Source organism: Anolis sagrei, chromosome 4 (assembly GCF_037176765.1).
Source record: "Anolis sagrei isolate rAnoSag1 chromosome 4, rAnoSag1.mat, whole genome shotgun sequence".
Classification (NCBI taxonomy): Eukaryota; Metazoa; Chordata; class Lepidosauria; order Squamata; family Dactyloidae; genus Anolis; species Anolis sagrei.
Genome location: NC_090024.1, coordinates 155,532,238 through 155,553,676, shown reverse-complemented (window position 1 = coordinate 155,553,676; position 21,439 = coordinate 155,532,238). Strand labels below are relative to the sequence as shown.

The window sequence follows — 21,439 nt, the reverse complement described above, 5'->3', positions numbered from 1 at the left end:
AAAAGTAATGTTCCCAACTCTGCAAAAGATACAGCTGTAAAAGATTCTAAATAAAAAATATATGCCAGATCATATGCAGGGTTCATAAAATATAAACAACTAAAAGCATTTTAAAAGGATAGACAGTGCTCAAAAACAGTCAATCTGCCCTCATTCATTAAACACTTTCTTTAAAATAGCTGAGGCATTGAGACAATCTGAGTGAACATATGTATCTGAGGGAAAAATGTATGCAAGACCACAGGAAGATATAAACCAAAGGTGTAATGTCCATATAAAGAATCCAAAGAGCACAAAAGAAAGAGAATACAATCAGATGTCCAAAATGTATTGCTACAAATGGAAACACATCAAAATCCTATCCTATTTGAATTTTAAAAGGCATTTTGACATGTAATAATTTGTATTTTATTCTTATGTTTTTAATACATGCTTTTAAAATTATTTTTATTTTTTTTTGTATAGTGTAGTATGTTGTACCCAGCCTCAATAAATTATTATTATTATTATTATTATTATTATTATCATCATCATCATCATCATCATCATCAATCAATTCAAATTGCATTAACATTGAATCAGTATTTACAACAACAACAACAAATAACCATCTTGTGTTGTAATTCAGCCAGCTGATGATGACGAGGGGCAACACCTAGACTAATTGGCCTCGGATTTCCTGATGTGCTTCTAACACAACAGGTTGTATTGCATTGTTTTTAATTGTGAGTCGCTTTGAGTCTCCATATAAAGAGAAAAAGTGGGATATAAATAAACTTAATACTAATAACACAGCAGGTGTGGATGATGTATTCATAACTACAGTCCATGTACAGTCATTAAAAGGTGTTGTAATTGTAAATATTGGCACAGCACACCTGTAGGTAAATGATAAGTAGGCTGCAATATTGAGAATTGGGGAAATTCTTAGTCTTGATCTATAAATTGGTCATATCAAGAAGGTTGTATTGAGGATTCTCCATTACGCTATTAACAATTCCCACACAAATAGTTTTTTGTCTATTTGACTGTTTTGGTGGGCTGCTCAACTTAAAAGAAATTAATACTTTTGCTGAGAGTATGTTGATTGCAGTGTTGTTTATATTATATCCTACTTTGCCCTTCAAACAATAAAGAGTCAAGATAGTTTTGTGAAAACTCATCAGTTAGCATTTTCTTTTAAAACTATTTCATCTTGCTGTATTCTTTGACATTAACAATAATCCTTTGGATTGTTCAAAAACCTTCTGGATGAATAGTGTTTCCCCTTCTGCAGATGGTGGTTGTTTGTAATGACTTTCATGCTGTACAGTTTGCTTGTGAATCTGTATCTCGTTTTATATACAGTTTGCAATAGCCTTTGGTCACAAGCAATAAATAGATGTATTAAATTGAAATATAAATTTACCTGATATTGAGGAGTTTTAATGCATTCAACAAAACACCTTTTTTCACATCATAGTCTATTTTTTGGTCTGTGCCAAAACTTGGGGCTCGGTTAATCTGAAAAATATAAGAGGAGAGATCATTCCTAGAAATGTTTAATCCACACAATAATTCCAAAATATTCAGTTTTTCTATCTATACCTCACTCTTTTTTGTACACACACACACATTGGGTCATTTTTTTTAAAAAATCATCTTGCAAACATACCTGATTATGCATCTACATTCTGCCCTATGTATCGTCATACCTTATTTATATCCCAGCTTGTCACCAAGTATTTTACAAATTATGACTATAGTATAGCTGAAAGCATGCCAAAAGTCTATATTAAAATAGAATTAAACTACTAACAATTACAACATAAAACATACATTTAAAATGATGCAAAATAGTACCGAACACAGTTTTCTAAAGCAGTTTCATTTAAACTTTCCAGTATTAAAAGTCTGCCAGAAAATAAAAAGTCTTCATTTGTCAGTGGAAGGATAGCAAGCAAGGAGCAATTCTAGCTAACATAGTGAAGGAGTTCCAGAGCCTAGGGGCAGCCACTGAGAAGACCCTATCAATTGTATACACTAAATGTAGCTGAGAAGACGGTGGCACTGACAGAAGAACCTCTTCTTAAAATCCCAGAGTGCAGAAAAGCACATACGGTGAGATACCATCTGTCAGATATTCTGCACCTACATAGGGCTTAGTCACATCCATTTTCACATGAAGTAGCTAAAGTTTCTGGTGAACCACCAAAATTGACAGAAGATAATTACATTTGATATCTCAATCTGATCACAAAAGAACAGGTTGTTGTCATTGCCTTTATGTCATTTCCAGTTAAGGCTGTACACTGCAGAGGGCCTACAAAAGCATCCCATGAACTAACTGGAAGCTGGGATGGTGGCCACAAAGATTTGCTGAGTGTGGATTGCTCCAAGCCAAGGAATATTTTTTTTCCTATCTCATTTGGCAAGATGTGCTGAAAAGAAGCAGCCTATCTGATAAGAATAAGTGCTGGAACAATTCAGAGCAAACCAAGAAAAGGAAACAGATAACACCACAGGAAAGCTGAGGTTTGCTTTCAGGGGAAGGCGTTTACCTTCTAGCAGAGCTGTGTGCCTGGTTTCTTTCTTTGAATGCTTCAGAGTTAGCCCTATGCACATAAGCACCTCTGCACGTTGTTTCCAGTTTCCTGCTTTACATTGTATATACACTGATCAGCTTCAGTGGATTTTATGGTTTGGTCCAGAATTACAGCTGAGAGGCTTTTTTGCTACGTTGTTTCCAGCTGAATGTGTGTTGCATCATGCATTGGGAATGTACATTTCATAGACATCCCAACCTCTAGACGGCTCAAACTGGATTTAAGTGTCTGTGTAGAAAGGCTGTAAGATGAATCATGGGGGTTTATCAATGAGATTTCCTCAGAGAAGTTTGTATTGCCTTCCTCTAAGGCTGAGAAAGTGTGACCTGCTCATGATTCTGCCGTGGGCTTCCCTGGCCAAGGAAGGATCAGAACTCTGGTCTTAGGAGTCATAGTCCAACATTCAAACCACTATACCATGCTGGGTCTCTGAGGAATAGAGCTGGAATTAAAATATGGTCCCAACTTATTCACTTCTTTATTCATTTCCATGTATTGACTCCTCCTCTTGTCAATTTTCCTTCCTTTCTCATTCTATGGACTTTTCATATTTTCATATTTGTAATGTCTATACCCACCACAGTTTCTCTTTTTCCCTGCCCTCTATATATCCTGAGGTTCTGTACACACTCATTCTCTCTTAAGTAAATCCAATCACCATCTCTGATTATTGTTTGTGCCCATAAGCATGTAACTTTTCTTATAAGCTAAAACTGCCATGTGAATGCACTGACTGCCATAAAGAGTAAATACTAAATCAACATTGACACCTCAATGTTCTAAAGGCTCTGCCTGTAGGTTAATCATTTCCATGATCCCAAATCTAATAGTATACATTTTGCATTATTTGCTCTTGAAAGAAGTATTGCACAGGGCTTTCCTTTTTCTCATCTGATACTTCATTTAGGCTTGAAATCTTTGGTTTTCTCCATTAGGAAAAAAACCAATTGCAATATCTATGGGTTTGCGCATGATTCTTTAGAATTTGAAATTTATTTTAGGCTAAGCTTGAGAATCATGTGGACATTCAGATGTTCTTAAGAGTACAATTCTTGGTGTCACTACACAGTGGAAAGGAATGACAGGAACTGCAGTGAGATCTAGATGGACTTATGATTTCTCCCACCCCTGGTTTATATACATGATTGTTCATTCCTGAACCTCAATCTTCTGTCTTGCATGTGACTATAAATTATCCCGTTAAATTGCACAAGACTCCAAAACAACTGGAAGCAGCCAGCTATCTTGCCAAGGCATGCAGTAACACAGAGAACACCAGCTTGGTGCAAAGCAATGTTTCTCAGGGTACCTAATCAGAAATTAGGGGGTTTTTTCCCCCAGTGTATCAGGGATCAGTATTGTTTTTGTAACACTGGCTTAAAATGTCTCTTTCTTCCCTGGAAATCCATTAAGGACAAGCAGCAAAATTACCCAAGGACTGACAGTAGTCCAAGAACCACCACTTTGAGTAACTCTGGTATAATAACAACAACAACAACAACAACAACAACAAATAATTTATTCTTGTATCCCGTCTCAATTTCCCCAAAGGGACTCAGGGTGGCTGTGAGTGGTGGGTTAGGACTCTGGAGGACCAACATTTAAATTCTTGCTGACCTATGGAAATACACAGGGTGACCTTCATCAAGTCACAGACTCTCAGCCTTGAAAGAAGAAAACCAAATATCCTCTGAATAAATCTCACCAAGAAAACCCTAGCATAGCTTTTTATCATACTGGAGCTGACTTGAAGACATATAACAACAAAACCTATGAAGATTTGTTCAAATATCTAATGTGTTGACAATACTGTACAGCTCTCTGGAAAAAAAACTACAAATGTATTAGTTAATCAAAGTAGTAGTATTCTCCATTGAACCATACGAATAAAACCGGCTTGGCAAGATCTTCAGCTCAAAAGGGAACACTTTGTGATTCTTCCACTAGATGGCATAGCATAGCTCACCTCTATTTGTAATTTGCATTTGCCAGAAATGTTTGGAAGCATAAGGTCATGAAAGTATAATTTGGAAAGAGCAGCATTTCTATTTTATTCTTAAAACCCAGAACACTCAAAAATGATTGGAGATTATGATGTTCTATCCAAGAATATTTTTATGGTAAATTACTGGTCATAACCCCAAAAGGTCAGTTACGTGAATGTATACACAAGATAGGATATAGAGAACAAATTTCTATCTTTATAGTGACATTCTGAAGGACTTCCTGCTGCTTTTCAGCAGTGCGGCATATTACACTACACATGATTGTGAGCTGCAGTTTCAGATCAGCTCAAGGACACTCTCTCAAGGAAATCCAAAACCCTCAAAAGATTAATTCCTTATTGACCAACTGAAATGCAGAAAACACAGCATGCAAGCTTTCAAAGACTTCTTTAATATGCAAAAAATAATAATCATACAGGAGAAGAAAAGTGATAATAGAGTCACAGGTCCATATTTTGTATCAGATGTTGTTTCAAATGCCATAGTGTAGTTGGTTTGGAAGAATCTTAATGCAGGTAATTAGTCTCCTCTTCTTAGCCATGTGGGGCTAAGGCTGGATCTACACTGCCCTATATCCCAAGATCTGATCCCAGATTATCTGATTATGTCCACACGATGTCTCAGTTAAACATGGATTAATCTGGAACAAACTGGGATTTCCCAGTTTACTCTAGATTGATTTAACACCTGAAAGGTCCAGATCTTTCCAGGTGTGGACGTGCAGGTATTGAATTCCGGGACCTCATTCTGTGATCCTGGGGGTCAATCACATTGCCATCCTGGTTCTTCAGGTGCAAAAAGACTAATGGAGTGGGGGGCACCCTTTCTATCCCTTCCCAGCCCCCCATTTTCCTCAAAATGTATCTGAGGGGCCTGGCTGCATGCTCAGTCCCATCAGTTAAAGCTCTTGGCATGTCAAAAGCCACCCCCTCCAAATTTTCCAACATATAATTTATACGTGTCAGGAGCTTTAGCCAAGGAGCCTGTTCATGCAGCCAGGAATAGTCAGATAATCAGGGATCGAATCCTAGGGATATAGGGAAGTGTAGATCCAGCCCAAATGTCAGAAAGCCAGAGCAATCTATACTCGGGCATGGGAAATGCGTTTGAATATCTACTTGGAATAGAGAGCAAATTTCAAATTTCCTCACACCTTTGGTCAATCTTCCCTTCATTCTCCACTTCCTCCTCCAAAAGAAGGAGATGGCTGCCATCATGAGAAATTTCTGAGCACAGATAGAATTCAGGAATGAATCAAACTCTCTGCACCTTCAGGCAACCTCTCTTGACCTCTAAGTTTGTTAAGCAAAAGTAGTTTAAAAATGAGGTCATGTGGTACAGTAAACTCTTGGACTATTTGTTGTTTGCCCCTCCATTCCCTCAACTTCTGTTTCCAAACTATAAGAAACATTTTAAGATAGTGCAGCTGAATAGGGAAATTAGTCGTGCTAGATAGCTCTTTCGCAACCCATCACTTCATAAGCATATATTTTGTATAATATGAAAATATGGCTACCTGGCTCTGGGAACTAGAATACTGTGACTCTAAAGGATAGAGATAAATTCCTGATGCCTGGTAAGGCAAAGAGTTAGGAGAGGGAAAAGTTTGAATTCCAGTCTTCTCTTGAATGAACAGCAGTGTGAAAGGAGGGGGGAAATAGTTATTTTTAAATTGGCAAAGGAAAAGAGAGAGAAACAGCACTAGAGGGAAAGAAAAACTGGTCAAAAAAGGAGCTGGTAATGGAAAAATGAAAGAGAAAGAGTGCTACAATACAGACCATACTCAAATAAAGCTAGTACTCAGGTAAAACTTGTACTATTTCAAGCATAAAAAGCAAAGCCATAAAGAACAGTTGAAAGATTCAGGTTATATTTATCCCAGAGAGAAAGCATTTTAAATCATAATAATCTTCAAATACCTGAAACACTTGTCACATTGTGGGAGCAATTTAATTTTTCTGTTGCTCCAGAGGGAAGAATCTGAATCAATGGGTGCAACACACATGGAAAGCGGTTTTGAGTACTATTCAAAACTTCTTAATTGAAATGTTATTAGATGAATTGCCTTGGTAGATGATGGACTCTTATTTGTTTGAGATATTTAAGCAGAGGCTGGATGGCTATCTGTACTAGACATATGCACAGATTCATTTTAGCTGTTTTCCTTCAGCTTCTCTGATGACTGTAACATCAACGGCTCAGCCACCATTTTTTTCACCCAAAACAGCCCATGTGGCAGCTGGGTGTCACTTCTTCCCTTCAATTCGGGAGCACACAGCGCATGCTTCCCTAACTTTGTTCCTCAAACCAGGCTCCCTTAAAAGGAAGAAAGAACAGGAGCCCAGGAAGGGTGCTTCCTTATCCCTGTTGCTCAAACCCAGGCTACCTTGAAAGGAAGAAAGAAAAGGGTCTTTCTTAACCCCTTCCTCAAACCCAGGCTCCCTTGAAAGGAAGAGTTCCAGGAAAATGCTTCCTTAACCCTATTAATCAACACCCCCCCCCCCCCCCAAAATTAATCAAACCCAGGCTCCCTTGAAAGGAAGAAAGAAAAAAATCCCAGGAATGGAAAGTGGAGTGTCATAAGTTCCCCACTGCCACCAATGGGCCAACTCTTCTGGGATCTTTCGCTGCCTAGCTGAAAACAGGTATTTCCGTTAGCCGATTTTCAGGAGGCTTCCGAAAACAGATCTGGGTACTCAATGAAATTCAGATACCAAAAACAGATTGCTCTCCAGCTGAATTGAACAAGCCTAATTTGTACCAGTTAATTTCCAGTATCAGCCAGAGGTGTGGGTGGTTAATACTTGGTGATATGCAATGGCTGGTATTCTATTAATAGTTTGTTGTGTTGTGTATGAAAGCTTCATTCATACAGACTTGATTTTAAAACTACCATAGCTTTTTATGACTTGGTCTGTGGTGTTCTTGTTTTGCAAATTGCAAAGTGATAGTTTCAAAGGGGAAAATATAATATAAATCTGCATATGGCCACTTCAGACCATATGCAATGCACACATTGTATGCAGATTCCAAGATTTATTTTCCTGATAGCATACCCATTCAGACAGATAGAGAACATTTAGAAGCTCTGTTAAAATGGAGAAAAGGAAGAAGAGTGTGGTAAATTCTTCCTTCACTTTTTCTATAGCAACATTCAAAATGGAATTTACTTCTAACACAAGTAGTGAAATCTGTGGGATCAAAATGGTCTCCAGGGGTCACAGAACTTACCATTTACGACATGTGTGTTTTAACAGAATAAGGAACAGAAAAGTGTGAACCATTTCTTAATTTTTTGAAGAATATTAGGCCAATCTAATCGAGTATATGGATACCTATAATAGCCAATTAGGAGCTTCGGGAAAGCCCACAATATCAATCTGAAGACAGCAGTCTATCGCTTTACAGTACCTATTTACTATTCAGAGCTATTATGCCTAAATGAAAGCTCTGTTTTACCCTCTTTTTGTCACATTTTTCCAGTTATGTTTAACATATGAACCACCTGTCAGATGAAACTATCATCTAATATTCTGAATGGCATTCAATGTCCCACACCCCTACCGGATTAAACAGACAGGATGTTGGTTTGCTTTCCTTGATTCTAATGCAGATTTAGTAAAAATGATTTTTCAAGCAGCTTACCTCTAGGAGCCATGGCTTGAGTTTTCTGTCCAGCAGAATATCAAAACCAAGAACTTCAAAGCAAACACTGTCACTTCCTGGAGACTGCCCTGGTCTACACATACGGTAAGCATGAAGGACATGCGGCTCTGCTACTATGAGTGTCTTCACCACTAATTCCTGGGGGATTGTACAGTAAATTGGGTTAGCGACTGGCTATTTTTTAATTTAAAAAATATTTTTTATTTTAGAGTACAAAAAGATATTAAAACATATTCAAATATAGAAATTGGCCATATAGAAGGAAGACTCAAATCAACAGTTCTTTCCAGTGAAATCATAAAAAAGATAGTGAATTAAAATTAATTTTAAGAATAAAATCAGAAATGCTGAAAGCATGCTAGCAATTTTATTGAACACATTTCAACAAAACGTTGAATGTCAACAAACAGGAACAATCTGATTATTTGCCCATTTGTCACACTCAAGTATCTTGCCCTCAGGGAATGATAGTTCCTGGTATAGCAAAAATGCTCTCAGGTTTATGCTCTAATAATTCAGCAACATGAAAAATGTATATTAATCAACTCCTAAAGATGTATCAAAAACCAAACAGGGTTACACTCCTAACTGAAAAAGCGAGGAATGTAGTTAATATGAGTGTGATGTAGTGGCTTGAACATAAGACTACAACTCTAGAGGCCAGGGTTCAATTCCCTGCTCAGCTATGGAAACCCAGTGGTTGACCTTGGGTGAGTCACAGACCCAGAAAACCCCATGATAAGGTTGCCTTTGGGTTGCCATAAGTTGGGAAAGGCTTCAAGGGAAACAGGCAAAATAAACTGTTAATATGCCAACAAAAAACATAAAAACAGCTATTGCATATTAGTTTTCTCTTACTGAAATATCATTCCAGAATTTGGAAACGTCAAGGTGATTTGTTTGCAGAAACTCAGTAAACCACTTTATAGAGCGCTTACTGCCTTTATCTTCGGTTTCATCCCGTTCAAAATGCTCATTATGCTTATTCACGGAGTAGTTGGTCAGGTGCATATACAGTTGGCTCTAAAAGCAATGGAAGTTTTGCTTTAAAAGATTCCATGGGATGCATTAGAAAGACAGCACACCAATGTTTTAAAACTGATGACGGGGCAGAAGATTGAACTTTTAAAGGTAAAACATTACATCACAAAACATGATATAAAATTGCTTATTAGCAAGATGAAGCTACTGCTGATGTGTGGCATAAGTTCACATGCAAGGTGGCCGATAAGAACTAGAACTATATTTCACTGACTTCACTAAAGAGTTTACTCATTTTTTTTCAAATGAAAGAAATTCAAAACATTGTAGAATTAACACATTGACACATTTTAACTGCCATGGCTGAATCCTAAACAATCCTTGTAGTTGTAGTTTTGCAATGTCTTTAGCCTTCTCTGCCAAAAGCGCTAGTGCCTCACCAAACTACAAATCCGAGAATTCTAAACCACTGAGTCATGGTAGTTACAGTGGTGTCAAATTGCATTAATTATATAGTGTAGATACACCCAAAGGGAAAGCAAGATCAACCAAAGTGATTTACACGATATAATTGGCCACCTTTCCTTTGCTGCCAATAGGAAATTGGTTCATTTCTAAACTGTTTTATATTGTACTATGAAGAGCTTTGTTTAACCTTAACATCCACTTACCAGGTTTGAATCATTGGGGGGATGATATTTTTCTGTGCCCATTCTCACTAGCCCATCGTGATATAAAAATATTTTTAAAGGATCGCAAGAAGTCACCAGAATATATATCCTTAAATCAAATTTGTAGCCTTCCATAAGAAAGGGCTTGTCAAGGTATTCCTGGACTATCAGGTGTTCTTGAGAATGCAACTTTTCTGCATTTCTTGTAAGGGAGATCCTGGTTAAAGGCATAAAAATATGTTGAAAATGCTGAAAGACGAACAAACTGAAAAATGCAGTTTTTATTATACCAACTTTGTCAATACAGAGATTTGTGCTCATCGTTAGCTTATATCAGGCTCAGGAAATGTTGCTTCCTTCAGCCATATACACTAAAGCAGCCATATGGTATGGTATATTAAGTGTTTATATACACCTTCTACTTCTGATGTCAGAGTATGTAAAAAAAACCAATACGAAATTACACCCAGCACTTCGAAACCTAAAAATGCTGTGTTTCCTGTAATGTCACTGCAGGTAATCATACCTATCCGGTGCTAATAGAGAATTGACAGCAGTAGCATCTTAAAATTGTGGATTTAAATCAGTTTGCTAACTCACACAATTTTTTTTCTTATAGTTTATTCAGCTGCTCTGTTGTAAGTTTCATCAATCATGTTACAAGTTCCTACACATGTCAACTGCAAACAATCCTGACCAGGCAGGCTGTCAAGGGCTTGTTTAACAATTTCATACTTAACTAGAATGAGTTTTATCTTACTATTTTTTTAAAGTATTATTTACTGGTGTTAAGCTTGTGCAAACATTAATTATGCTAGATAAAATCTGGACATGTACATGTTCTCAAGTTCTTGGATTAGCACTGGAAAGAAAGAATTCTTGTCCACTATTCGGTAGGGAAAATTTTCTATTATTTACCTTTAATATGCATAGCATATTTAATATAATTCTTCTTACTGAATTTGCCTATTGCCTTCCCCAGAAAAGGAAAATCATCCCTAGGGTAATTTACATTAATAAAAGCAGCAAAAAGAAACACAAGATGAAGGATTCACAACGGATGTTCTTTATGTCATACCCATGCCCCATTGCCCCATTAGCTGGCTTGACTATGAATGTTTTCTGTCTGCGTTTTCTCTTGAGTTCTTTCACATAGTTCTGGAATTGTGTATACTCTGCTGGGAATATCCAAGTCCGAGGAATAAAACTGTATTCCTGAGGCTGAGATTTTATCATTCTGAAAAACAAAAGAAGAGCATCAGTGTAACAGGTTTTTAATAGTTTGGCATTTAAGCTTGCTCCATTTCCATGTCATTCATTAAGATACGTCGCCTCTGGCAGCACAATCCTAAACAGGTTTATGGAATAATAAGAACCACTGAATTCATTAAGGCTCATTCACCTAAGCATGCATAGGAATGCAGATTAAATATTCCACTAGAGCCAATGCCATCAGTTACAACAAGGTTGTGCACCAAAAGGATATAAGATCAACCTGTAAAACACATTTGCATTCGAAAATGTTAATTGGCAAGCTTAGAACCTCCACAATTACTAGGGTAAAAAGTAAAAGATAAATATATTTGCCAATACAGATAGTTATTCAACTGTTTTGTACTTTATGGCTTTCTCCATCCACTAAGAAAGAAGCCTTACACAACATAGATTATGCCTTATCCAAAATTTCAAAATACTTCAAAATCTGAAACTGTTGACATATATGGCTGAGACAGTAACACCTTTGTTTTCTGATGGTTCAATACATACACACTTTGTTTCATACACATTTTAAAATATTATATAAAATTACCCTCAGACTATATGTATAATGTATATATGAAACATATGAATTCTGTGTTTAGACATCTCCAAGATATCTCATTATGGGCAATATATGCAAGTATGGGCAGTCCAAAATTCCATTTAAAAGCAGAAATTGTTGGAATAGACCCCATCCTAGACCCCTGCCCATCCTGGCTTCTAAAAGAGGCCAGAGGGGGATTGGCCGAGTGGGTGGAGGTGGTGGTTAATGCCTCCCTTCGGGAAGGCAATATTCCAGCCAGCTTAAAACAAGCTGTAATAAAACCGCTGTTGAAGAAACCATCACTAGACCCCACTCAATTCGTCAACTATCGGCCTGTTTCCAATCTTCCCTTTTTGAGCAAAGTCCTGGAATGTGTGGTGGCCTCACAACTCCAGGTATTCTTGGTAGACACTGATTATCTTGATCCGGCACAGTCTGGCTTTAGGCCGGGACATGGTACCGAGACAGCCCTGGTCGCCTTAGTGGATGATCTCCGCAGAGAGCTCGACAGGGGGAGTGTGTCCCTGTTGGTCCTGCTGGATCTCTCAGCGGCCTTCGATACCGTCGACCACGGTATCCTTCTGGGACGCCTTGCGGGAATGGGCCTTGGTGGCACTGTTTTACAGTGGCTCAGGTCCTTCCTAGAGGGTCGTACCCAGAAGGTGTTGATGGGGGACAGCTGCTCGTCCTCACAACCTTTGTCTTGTGGGGTCCCGCAGGGTTCAATACTGTCCCCCATGTTGTTTAACATCTACATGAAGCCGTTGGGAGAGATCATCCGGAGTTTCGGGGTGCGGTGTTATCTGTACGCAGATGATGTCCAACTCTGTCACTCCTTTCCACCTACTTCTAAGGAGGCTGTCCAGGTCCTGAACCGGTGCTTGGCTGCTGTGTCGGACTGGATGAGGGTGAACAAATTGAAGTTGAATCCAGACAAGACAGAGGCACTCCTGGTCAGTCGAAAGGCCGAACGGGGTATAGGGTTACAGCCTGTGTTGGACGGGGTTACACTCCCCCTGAAGACGCAGGTTCGCAGCTTGGGTGTAACCCTGGACTCATCGCTGAGCCTGGAGCCTCAGGTCTCAGCGGTGGCCAGGGGAGCATTTGCACAGCTTCGGCTCGTGCGCCAGTTGCGCCCGTACCTCGGGAAGTCGGACTTGGCCACGGTAGTCCACGCTCTGGTCACATCCCGCATAGATTACTGCAACGCACTCTACGTGGGGCTGCCCTTGAAGACTGCCCGGAAGCTCCAGATGGTCCAGCGCTCGGCAGCCAGGTTGCTAACAGGAGCAGCTCTCAGGGAGCATACCACTCCTCTGTTGAGCCAGCTCCACTGGCTGCCAATTCCCTACCGGGCACAATTCAAGGTGCTGGCATTAGCCTACAAAGCCCTAAACGGTTCCGGCCCCACCTACCTCTCCGAACGCATCTCCTCCTATGAACCGACACGGACATTAAGATCGTCCGGGGAGGCCCTACTCTCGGTTCCGCCTGCGTCACAGGCACGGTTGGCGGGAACGAGAGACAGGGCCTTCTCGGTGGTGGCCCCTCGGTTATGGAATGCCCTACCAAGCGACATCAGACAGGCCCCTTCGTTGCTGGCATTTAGGAAGAAGCTCAAAACCTGGCTTTTTGAGCAAGCGTTTGGCTAATCAGCGCAATGGTACACAGAAGGACGGTAAACTGAACATAGGAACGGTATAAGGATATGAGACTGGATCATGTTTACGATCGAGGCATTGTATGAATGGTTGTGTGTTTGTTATTGGGTATGCTGTGTTTTAATTGTTATTGTTGTGGTAATTAATATAGTGTAAACCGCATTGAGTCACCTATTATAGGTTGAGAAACGCGGTATAGAAATAAAGCAAATAAATAAATAAATAAATAAATAAATAATGGAGATTTTTTTTAAAAAAAACTTCCATCTGATCTCTTTCTTCCTCCAATTGTTACTTCAAGATCTGTCTAAGGGCCCTTCAACACTATTATATAATCCAGATTATCAAAGCAGATAATCCACATTATCTGCTTTGAACTGGATTATATGAGTCTACACTTCCATATAATATAGTTCAAAGGAGATAATCTGGATTTTATATGGCATCATAGAAGGGGCCTAAGACTATAAAGTATAAAATAAAAAGTTTCAGAGAATTCTAATTCCTCTCCATTTGTGGTTCCTTTGAACCACCTGTGTGCCCATTTGACAGCCTGATCAGTTGATCAGCTGTTTCTGACTTTTAAAAACTGCATGTCCACTGAAGAAGTCTACACAGAGGGGAGGGAAGGAAATCACATGTTTTGCATGACTGCAGGAAGATACAGTGATGCGAATATGCACATTTTCCAGCTGAAATTGGCATATAAGTGGACCTTTTTAACAAGTGTTTTTCATTTGTTGCTGCAAATCAGCACAGATTTACCAGTAGTGTTATTTATCCACCCCCTCCCCTTTAACCTGGTAACTTCTCTATTTTAGGTTCTGTGTAGAAGGGCCCTGAAATGGGAGAGAAATAAATGTATTTATGTGAATTATCATTCCTTGACCTAGATATCCAACTGATATCTTGGTTCCTTTCACACGATACAAGTCTGGTGCTATGGTTCCAATTTAACAGCCATGATTCTATCCTACCCTCGAATTTGCAGGTTAGCAAGGGATGTGTAGAAGTCTAAGCAAGAAAACTCCTCTAGTGCCTCACCAAACTACCAATATAGAGATCCCACAGGATACAACAATAGCAGTTAAAGTAACATCATAGTGCTATAAATGTGTAGTGTAAAAAAGCCTCTTGAGACACCTAGTGTTTGAGGTATTAATATAATTATTTGTGGAACAATACCAGAAAGCACAGAGGTAGTGTTCTCATGTCCACCATGTGATAAAGATAAAGCCAAAAAAGACATTAAGGATTTTGCTGATACTGTATTATTTCAGCTAGGATGTGGTGCAGAACCCCTACCCTGGGTGTTGCAACTACTCATCTTGGCTACACAAGTTTAAAAAAGATGCCAAGCACAGCTGTAAAACCAGGATTGAAGCCAAAAACATCAAGGCCTTGGTACAATAAGTGGCCTGTTATAAAAGTCCCTAGCTAATTGCATAACAAAACACTTTTTAAAAAATAAAATGCATAATTGGCACTCTAATTTTTATTTTGTTTTATGAGCCTTGCAGTCACAAAATATTGGCTCTGCACTGATTCAGTATATTGCTAGCAAGTGATCATATGTGTAATCGTATTGCTTTCTTGTTTATGGCCCAGCAAATGTGATCTTTTTGCTGTCTTTAATGCCTAGAGCACACTGAAGTTGTATTTTCCTTTATTTGAACAAAGAGTTGTTTCATATACTCAGGCCTCATCACTTGACTCATTATCTGGTTATTCCCTATATAAATTATATACATTGAATGACTGAATTGTCTTCACTGACAATTGAGAATATACCAAAAAAAGCATATGTGATTGATTAAAAATGTTTCAAAAATCATTACAAAATAAGAGGGTGCTGATGTTTCATTTCTAAAGTATCACTAGTAAAACTTTCATTACTATAGCAAAATTTTGTTATTTGTTCATTATAGTAGTTGTGCAAGTGGGGAAAATTCAGGGACTCCTTTCTCCCTCATTTTTGCAGCTATTGAGATGAAACATGCTACAATAGTAGAACACATTTAGCACTGTTAGCCTGTCAACTTGTCCATGGAGTTTTGGGGAATTTTCAAAGTTTTTATACATCATTTAAAAAAAACTGCAAGAGTTATCTCCTTGAATTTTCTATGCAGTGACACAAGATAACAAGGAATTATTCCCCCCAACTTTCAGAAATATTAATACAGCTACTATCCAAAGGTGGACACCAACACTTGGAGAGATGGGGGGAGTTGGGGAGGATGTTAGAGCCCTCTTGGATATTCCAGACTGAGTCAGCCCAGAAAACCTGAGAGGGCTGTCTGCACTGCCCCCTCAGAACTTCTGAGGGGGCAGTCCAGACACCAGTCATACTCAATTAGACCCGAGTCTTTCAGGATTTGACCCGAATCTTTCAGGAAGAATTGGCTTAATCAGAACCAAATTAATTTACCACAAAGCAGGGTTTTCCTGCTTTGTCACAAATTAATGCATTTTTACATGAGATGTTGTTTGGACACCCCATGTGAAAATACAGGAGGACGCACATTTTTCCACTCTGTGTGGATGTGTCCTCAGTTGTGGCACCACAGTTGTGTACTGCCTTCCCAGGGAAATTTTGTAGGCTCTGTTTTGTCTAAGTTTCTAAGTGCTCTAAGCTGTTTTTATTGATGTCACCCCACCAAAACGTATGCTGAAATAGGGCAGGTTAGAAATATGCTAAATAATGAATTAATCATGAAATGAACATATGAACAACATAACCAAACTCTCATTTTTTTTGTTTGGCCTACATAGAGTTTGCATTCTGCTTTCCTATTGGACCAATACAAGTACCTACTTTTGAGGCAAAAATTTCCAGGCTCAGCTCATAGCAGCATTAAAAGAAGGAAAGACCACTATATAAAAACAGCATACAGCTGTTTGTTGTGTGCTTTCCAAACATCTCTTTGACCCCAGCTCATAAGTCTTGACAATCCTTAGAGGAGAGATGTAAATAATATGCCTAAATTTTCTCACCCTTAGCTATAAAGAGCATTTTAACACTTGGAAGTATCCTGAAAAGGAGCCAGGAGGCAGGCAATTTTTCTTTTGCTTATCTTGAAGCAAAAATAGTTGCAGAAAAGTGCTTACAATCTTACCCAGCACAGATAAAACTTTCAAAATTTTCACTATTGTGTGAAAAAGGCAAAATAATTAAAATTTTACTTCCCTAAATAAGAGTATCAACAAATGTAACACAGATGTGAAAAATCAAAAGAGTTCTAAGGTTCTGAAAATTAGACTGCGTGTCCTTTTGTAATGGAGCACATCTCTGCAAAATGCAATCATCAAAGCAGCTACAAAAAACAAATAAACTGATTGCAACAGACTATGACAGTCCAGAGACATCTATTGCCTTATTTTGCCATGTCAGTGAATTGCATGTCAGAATGTATTAGCTTCCCAAAGTAAAGGAGAATGGAAAGGTAGCAACAAAAATATGGAGTAAGACAACACATTGCCACATCCCATTTCCTCAGCTGATGTTTTCACACATATCAGCCACACATGCCACTGTTCCTTTTTTCAGTCACAAACTTGCCTCGAGACATCATTATTAGAACAAGAGGAAAGAGGAGCTTTGTTTTGCTACATCTACAATATGTTCACTCAAAAAGAACTTGAAACAATAATTTGTGTGTAGATGAATACGTTTCTCTCTGCTTCTATGAATTTAGTTCTTTGTGGGAGAATTACTCAATCTTAAACTACCTTCCTTCTGCCCAAATGTCTTCTTTCCACATTTTAGACTCCCTCACTTCTAAGACACATTTTTGCCTTTGATTTCCAATGATAATTTAGTAAAGTCGGGCCCCAAGAGGTTCAACACACAACTGGGGCCTCATTCGGATAGTCCTCTGCCCCCAGGTGTTCTCATTTCTTCAAATGGAAAAATAGACTACTACATTTTTCAAGTGTACTAATAAATGCACCTTACCCATGGTGTTTGACACAGGGGCATTCATTAAAAAGAAGAATGTCATATTTCCCATTTTTGCAACCACTGTCCATTAAAAATATGATGAAAGGATTGTTTTTAAAAGGATCCATGGGAAGTGTTTTATTTTAAATAGGTTGCCCCCAGTCCCATGGATTACATGAAAACGGCGAGGAAGACAAATCAAACCTCAAATGAATGTCCATCTTTTTTTTTGTTTCCATCTTTAAAAAACCATTTATTCATATTAGCAAAGTTTTAAGTAGGGACTACTGGTGAAAACAGGCCACCAGCCTCTTCAAAGTTGCCCAATTTAATGTTGGTTGTATAAAGGATGAAAGAACAAACTGTCCAACATAACCCTAGTAGAAAAGTGCAAGAGCCAGGATCAATGGATGCTTATGCTACTGCTAGTTAAACAACCAAGAACAAGTAGTTCTTGGTATGTTTGCTATGTTTGTTGACTTCTCATACCAATTAACAGTGCTCAGTGTAGCTTCAAAATATACGTAATGGTTCTTTAACAAACCATTCTGGTCACCTTGTGAAAAACAGATTTTGTAATCTCCATTCTAGCCAACATTCCCCCATTGTTTGTTTGTTTTTTAAAAAAATGAAAGAGCAAATTACTTGGTCATGTTTCTTGCTAAGAAATCCTTCCTACAGATCTCACCCATTCCTGGAAAATGGTTGATTCTCTGCAAAATAAAAAAAAAACATACATTAGAAAGAGTATTTGGGATAAATGAATCATATTTGAAATTAAATAGGTTGCCACAACCACAAGCAGTTATTATTAGTCATCGTACATATTTAGCCTTATGTATAAATCAACCTCATGTATATGTCAAGGGCAGATTTGGGGCCAAAATTATGGCTTTTTCTACAACCCATGAATAAATCAAAGGTAACAGGGGCATGTAATAAACATTTTCCTCTCCTTTTAAAATGCATAGAAAAAACACAGGAGAGGGACTGTTTTTGTTTTTTTTTTTTTTTTTTTGAAGGGTTACAGTCTGAGAGAAGGAAAATTACATTGCTGACATTAAAATGTCTACCTAAATATGGATAGAAATGGGAATATAAATTAGTAAAAAGAATGGGAATGTGGTGTGAAAAAGTAAGGGAGAGAAGAGCAAGGAAAGCAGACCACCTCTATTAGGGACTCAATGTGAAGGCAATGACAAGACACAGAAGCAAGAAGCTCCTCATTGCTTCATTTATCACTTCAGCCAAGGCGCCCAGCACTTCCCAGTGTTTTCTTTTTTTTACCTGATAGTTTCGGAGTTCAGCAATCTTTTCTTGCTGTACAGCACAATCACTCCAGATGAGATTTGCAGTCTCGTCATCATCACGAATCTTGAGGTACCCCATTTCTTCTATTACTACCCGGACTGCAAGAGAGAAATGAAAACAACAACATTAAATTAGACACTCAGAGGAAAGCAAAGGCAAGACCCTCCTCCTTGACAAAATTTTGTCAAGAAAACCTCATAGTAGGACCACCTTAGGGTCACCATAAAATGGAAACCATAAAATGGAAACAACCTGAAAGCCCACAAGACTTCCAGTTTTTTGTGGTTTGGTAGTCTTGGCAGCATATAATAATAATAACAACAACAACAACAACAACAACTGCTGCTACTACTACTACTACTACTACTACTACTTTATTGTATCCCATTACTATCTCCCCGAAGGGACTTAGGGCGGTTTACACATTGCACAAGGTGCCTAAAAACAGAACATAAAACACAATATAAAATACAATTGAATAAAACATATAGGCATATAAAACAACAACTTAAGACTCAATTAAAACAGCACTCATCAAACTAGCATTTAGCACACTAGGCATAATTAAGGATGTTCATGTCCAACATTTAGTCTTGCAAATCAGATTCTACCTATTGCTTTGTTATGATGACTGGCTAGAAGCATGTATCTGCTTGATAAAAGGAATCATAAGACTTTGTGGCTTGGCTTTAAATAGATTAAGAATAAGTTACTTAGATCAATGCTTCTGAGAACATCTGAGGGCCCTTCTACACTTACCTAAAATCTGGGTTAAAATAATCTGCATCCTCCCAAGTTTCAGTTCCCACCCCCTATCACTGTCCCAGGATTTCCCTCGAAGGGTGGTTAGATGGTCAACCAAAGCATCCAGCCACCCATTTCCCTCCTCCAAAATTAAACTTAATAGAGGGACTTGCTAGCAGCTTTCCTCCCACCTCCTGACATGTCATTTTCAAACATCAGGGGTACTGTACGGAGGGAGATGCGCTGCCCGCAGGCCCCTCCGGTAAGTTTTGGGGGGGAAGAATGGCGGGGGTGCCCCCCGCTCCTTTGGTATCCAGGAGCCCAAAGAACTGGGATGGCTATGGGGATTGGCTCCTGAGACTGTGGAAGAAGTCCCACAAGTCAATCCTCACAGGGCCTACACATCTTAGCTTAAGGTCCAAATCTTTCCAGGTGTTTAATGTAGAGTAAACTGGGAAAACCTAGTTTTCACTGCATTAATTCACTTTTACCCAAGTTGTCATTTGGACCTGTCTGGAAGGGCCTTGATGTAGAAAACCACTCATTTTCTAATGTGCCAAGGACCAGTACCATATTGGCTCTCATTGTGTTTAGTTCCTGGAAAATCTCCTTAGCCAACAGCCCATGGCCCACAGAACAGTACTGAGCTAGAGTCTATGACTTTGAGTAGCAATGATTTAGATCTCAAATGCATATCTCGTTTCAGATCCAAAGTAATACATTGACCATGAAATGAGCTATCATGCATTATAAGGTTAACATGACAAACAAAGATGATTTCAGACTAAACAATCAAATTGGTGTGTATTGATATGACCCAAGAGCTTGATTGAGTACCTCTATATCAATACTTGAAATTGCTCCATTTCAGATGGGAGTTGCCACTGGCCATTCCTCCACCTGTCTAAGGACACTTCCAGGCAAGCCCAAAACTCATGATGGCATCTGGATTAACCTGAGGCATCCAAACAATGCCTCGGGTTAATTTTGGTTAATTCACTGTAAATTGGAATTTCCCAATTTACTCTAGATTTTTTAAAAAACATCAAAAGATGTGGACCTTACTGCAAGGTCTGGATCTTTTGAGGTATTGGGCCTGTGGGGATTGACTCTTGGGACTGCCTTCTGTAATCCTGAAGAGTCAATCTCCATTGCCATCCCAGTTCTTCAGGATATAAGAGACCAAAGGAGTGGGATGATACTCACACCCTCCCCTCCCAGCCCCCCATTTCCCCTATAAACTTACTGGAGGGGCATGGCTACATCCTCGGACCCCTTAGATAAAATTTTGTTTTGCGAGAAGGGGAAGGATGGCAAAATGATGTCAGCTGTTTCCTCCGAGAGACCTCAGTATGCAGCCAGACCCCTCTGGTAAGTTTAGAGGGTAAACAGGGAGCTGGGGACTAGCTAGATGTCCTCCTCAGGAGAAAACTAATATTTGGGCACTGTGTGGCCTAAAGCTCAAAAGGAATTGGAATTTTAAATCCCAGTTCCTTTCACAATTTGAGCCTGTCTGGAAGAGCCCTAATTTTCAATAGCAAACGAAGCAGAGACATCACAGCTACAGATGAAAAAAAGCAAAATAATGATAGAAAAGCAGATGAAATCCAAGCAAGGACAAATCAATAATAGTCTTCAACTGAGAGATTTACACTGAAGCAATGGGAAATCAGAAACCCCTGTCAAATTTCACTTTGTATGACCATCTCCCATAGAATCTAGCCTTCTGGATACTTGCCATATGACTTCTTCAGATAATGACGTTCTTACACTGAATAGTAATTATGGGAACAATTTTCTAATGACAGCACTGATTATAGCACCCTTGTCATAAGCCCCAAATCGAAGAACTAATTTCCTGTGACTGAACTCAGAAGGAAAAATGCCAAACTCCAGCTCAGTTTTTTAAATAAAAAAGATTGTGCTCCTTGCTCTTTTGTAAGTCAAGTGTAAAATTAATGTGAAATGGTTGAATATTTTGACATTAATGCAATGTGAGTTGTCCTGTGAAATGTTAGACGTGGTAATGATTCACTTGAAAGCCTTTAACATGTGCATTTCAGCAAATAT

General features: G+C 38.7%; 1 protein-coding gene across 10 annotated transcripts in view; it reads right to left on the bottom strand.

Annotated features, from left to right (window-relative positions):
• Positions 1–21,439, bottom strand: part of TTLL7 (tubulin tyrosine ligase like 7) — an 84,616-nt gene that overhangs the window by 40,930 nt on the left and 22,247 nt on the right. For all 10 annotated transcript variants that reach the window (XM_067467800.1, XM_067467804.1, XM_060773822.2 and 7 more), the window contains 7 exons: positions 18,602–18,723; positions 17,960–18,027; positions 10,988–11,146; positions 9,910–10,126; positions 9,116–9,280; positions 8,237–8,395; positions 1,409–1,503 (listed from right to left, as the gene is read on the bottom strand). In XM_067467800.1, coding sequence (XP_067323901.1) covers positions 1,409–1,503; positions 8,237–8,395; positions 9,116–9,280; positions 9,910–10,126; positions 10,988–11,146; positions 17,960–18,027; positions 18,602–18,723 — 985 coding nt within the window. The remainder of the gene's footprint in view (positions 1–1,408; positions 1,504–8,236; positions 8,396–9,115; positions 9,281–9,909; positions 10,127–10,987; positions 11,147–17,959; positions 18,028–18,601; positions 18,724–21,439) is intronic.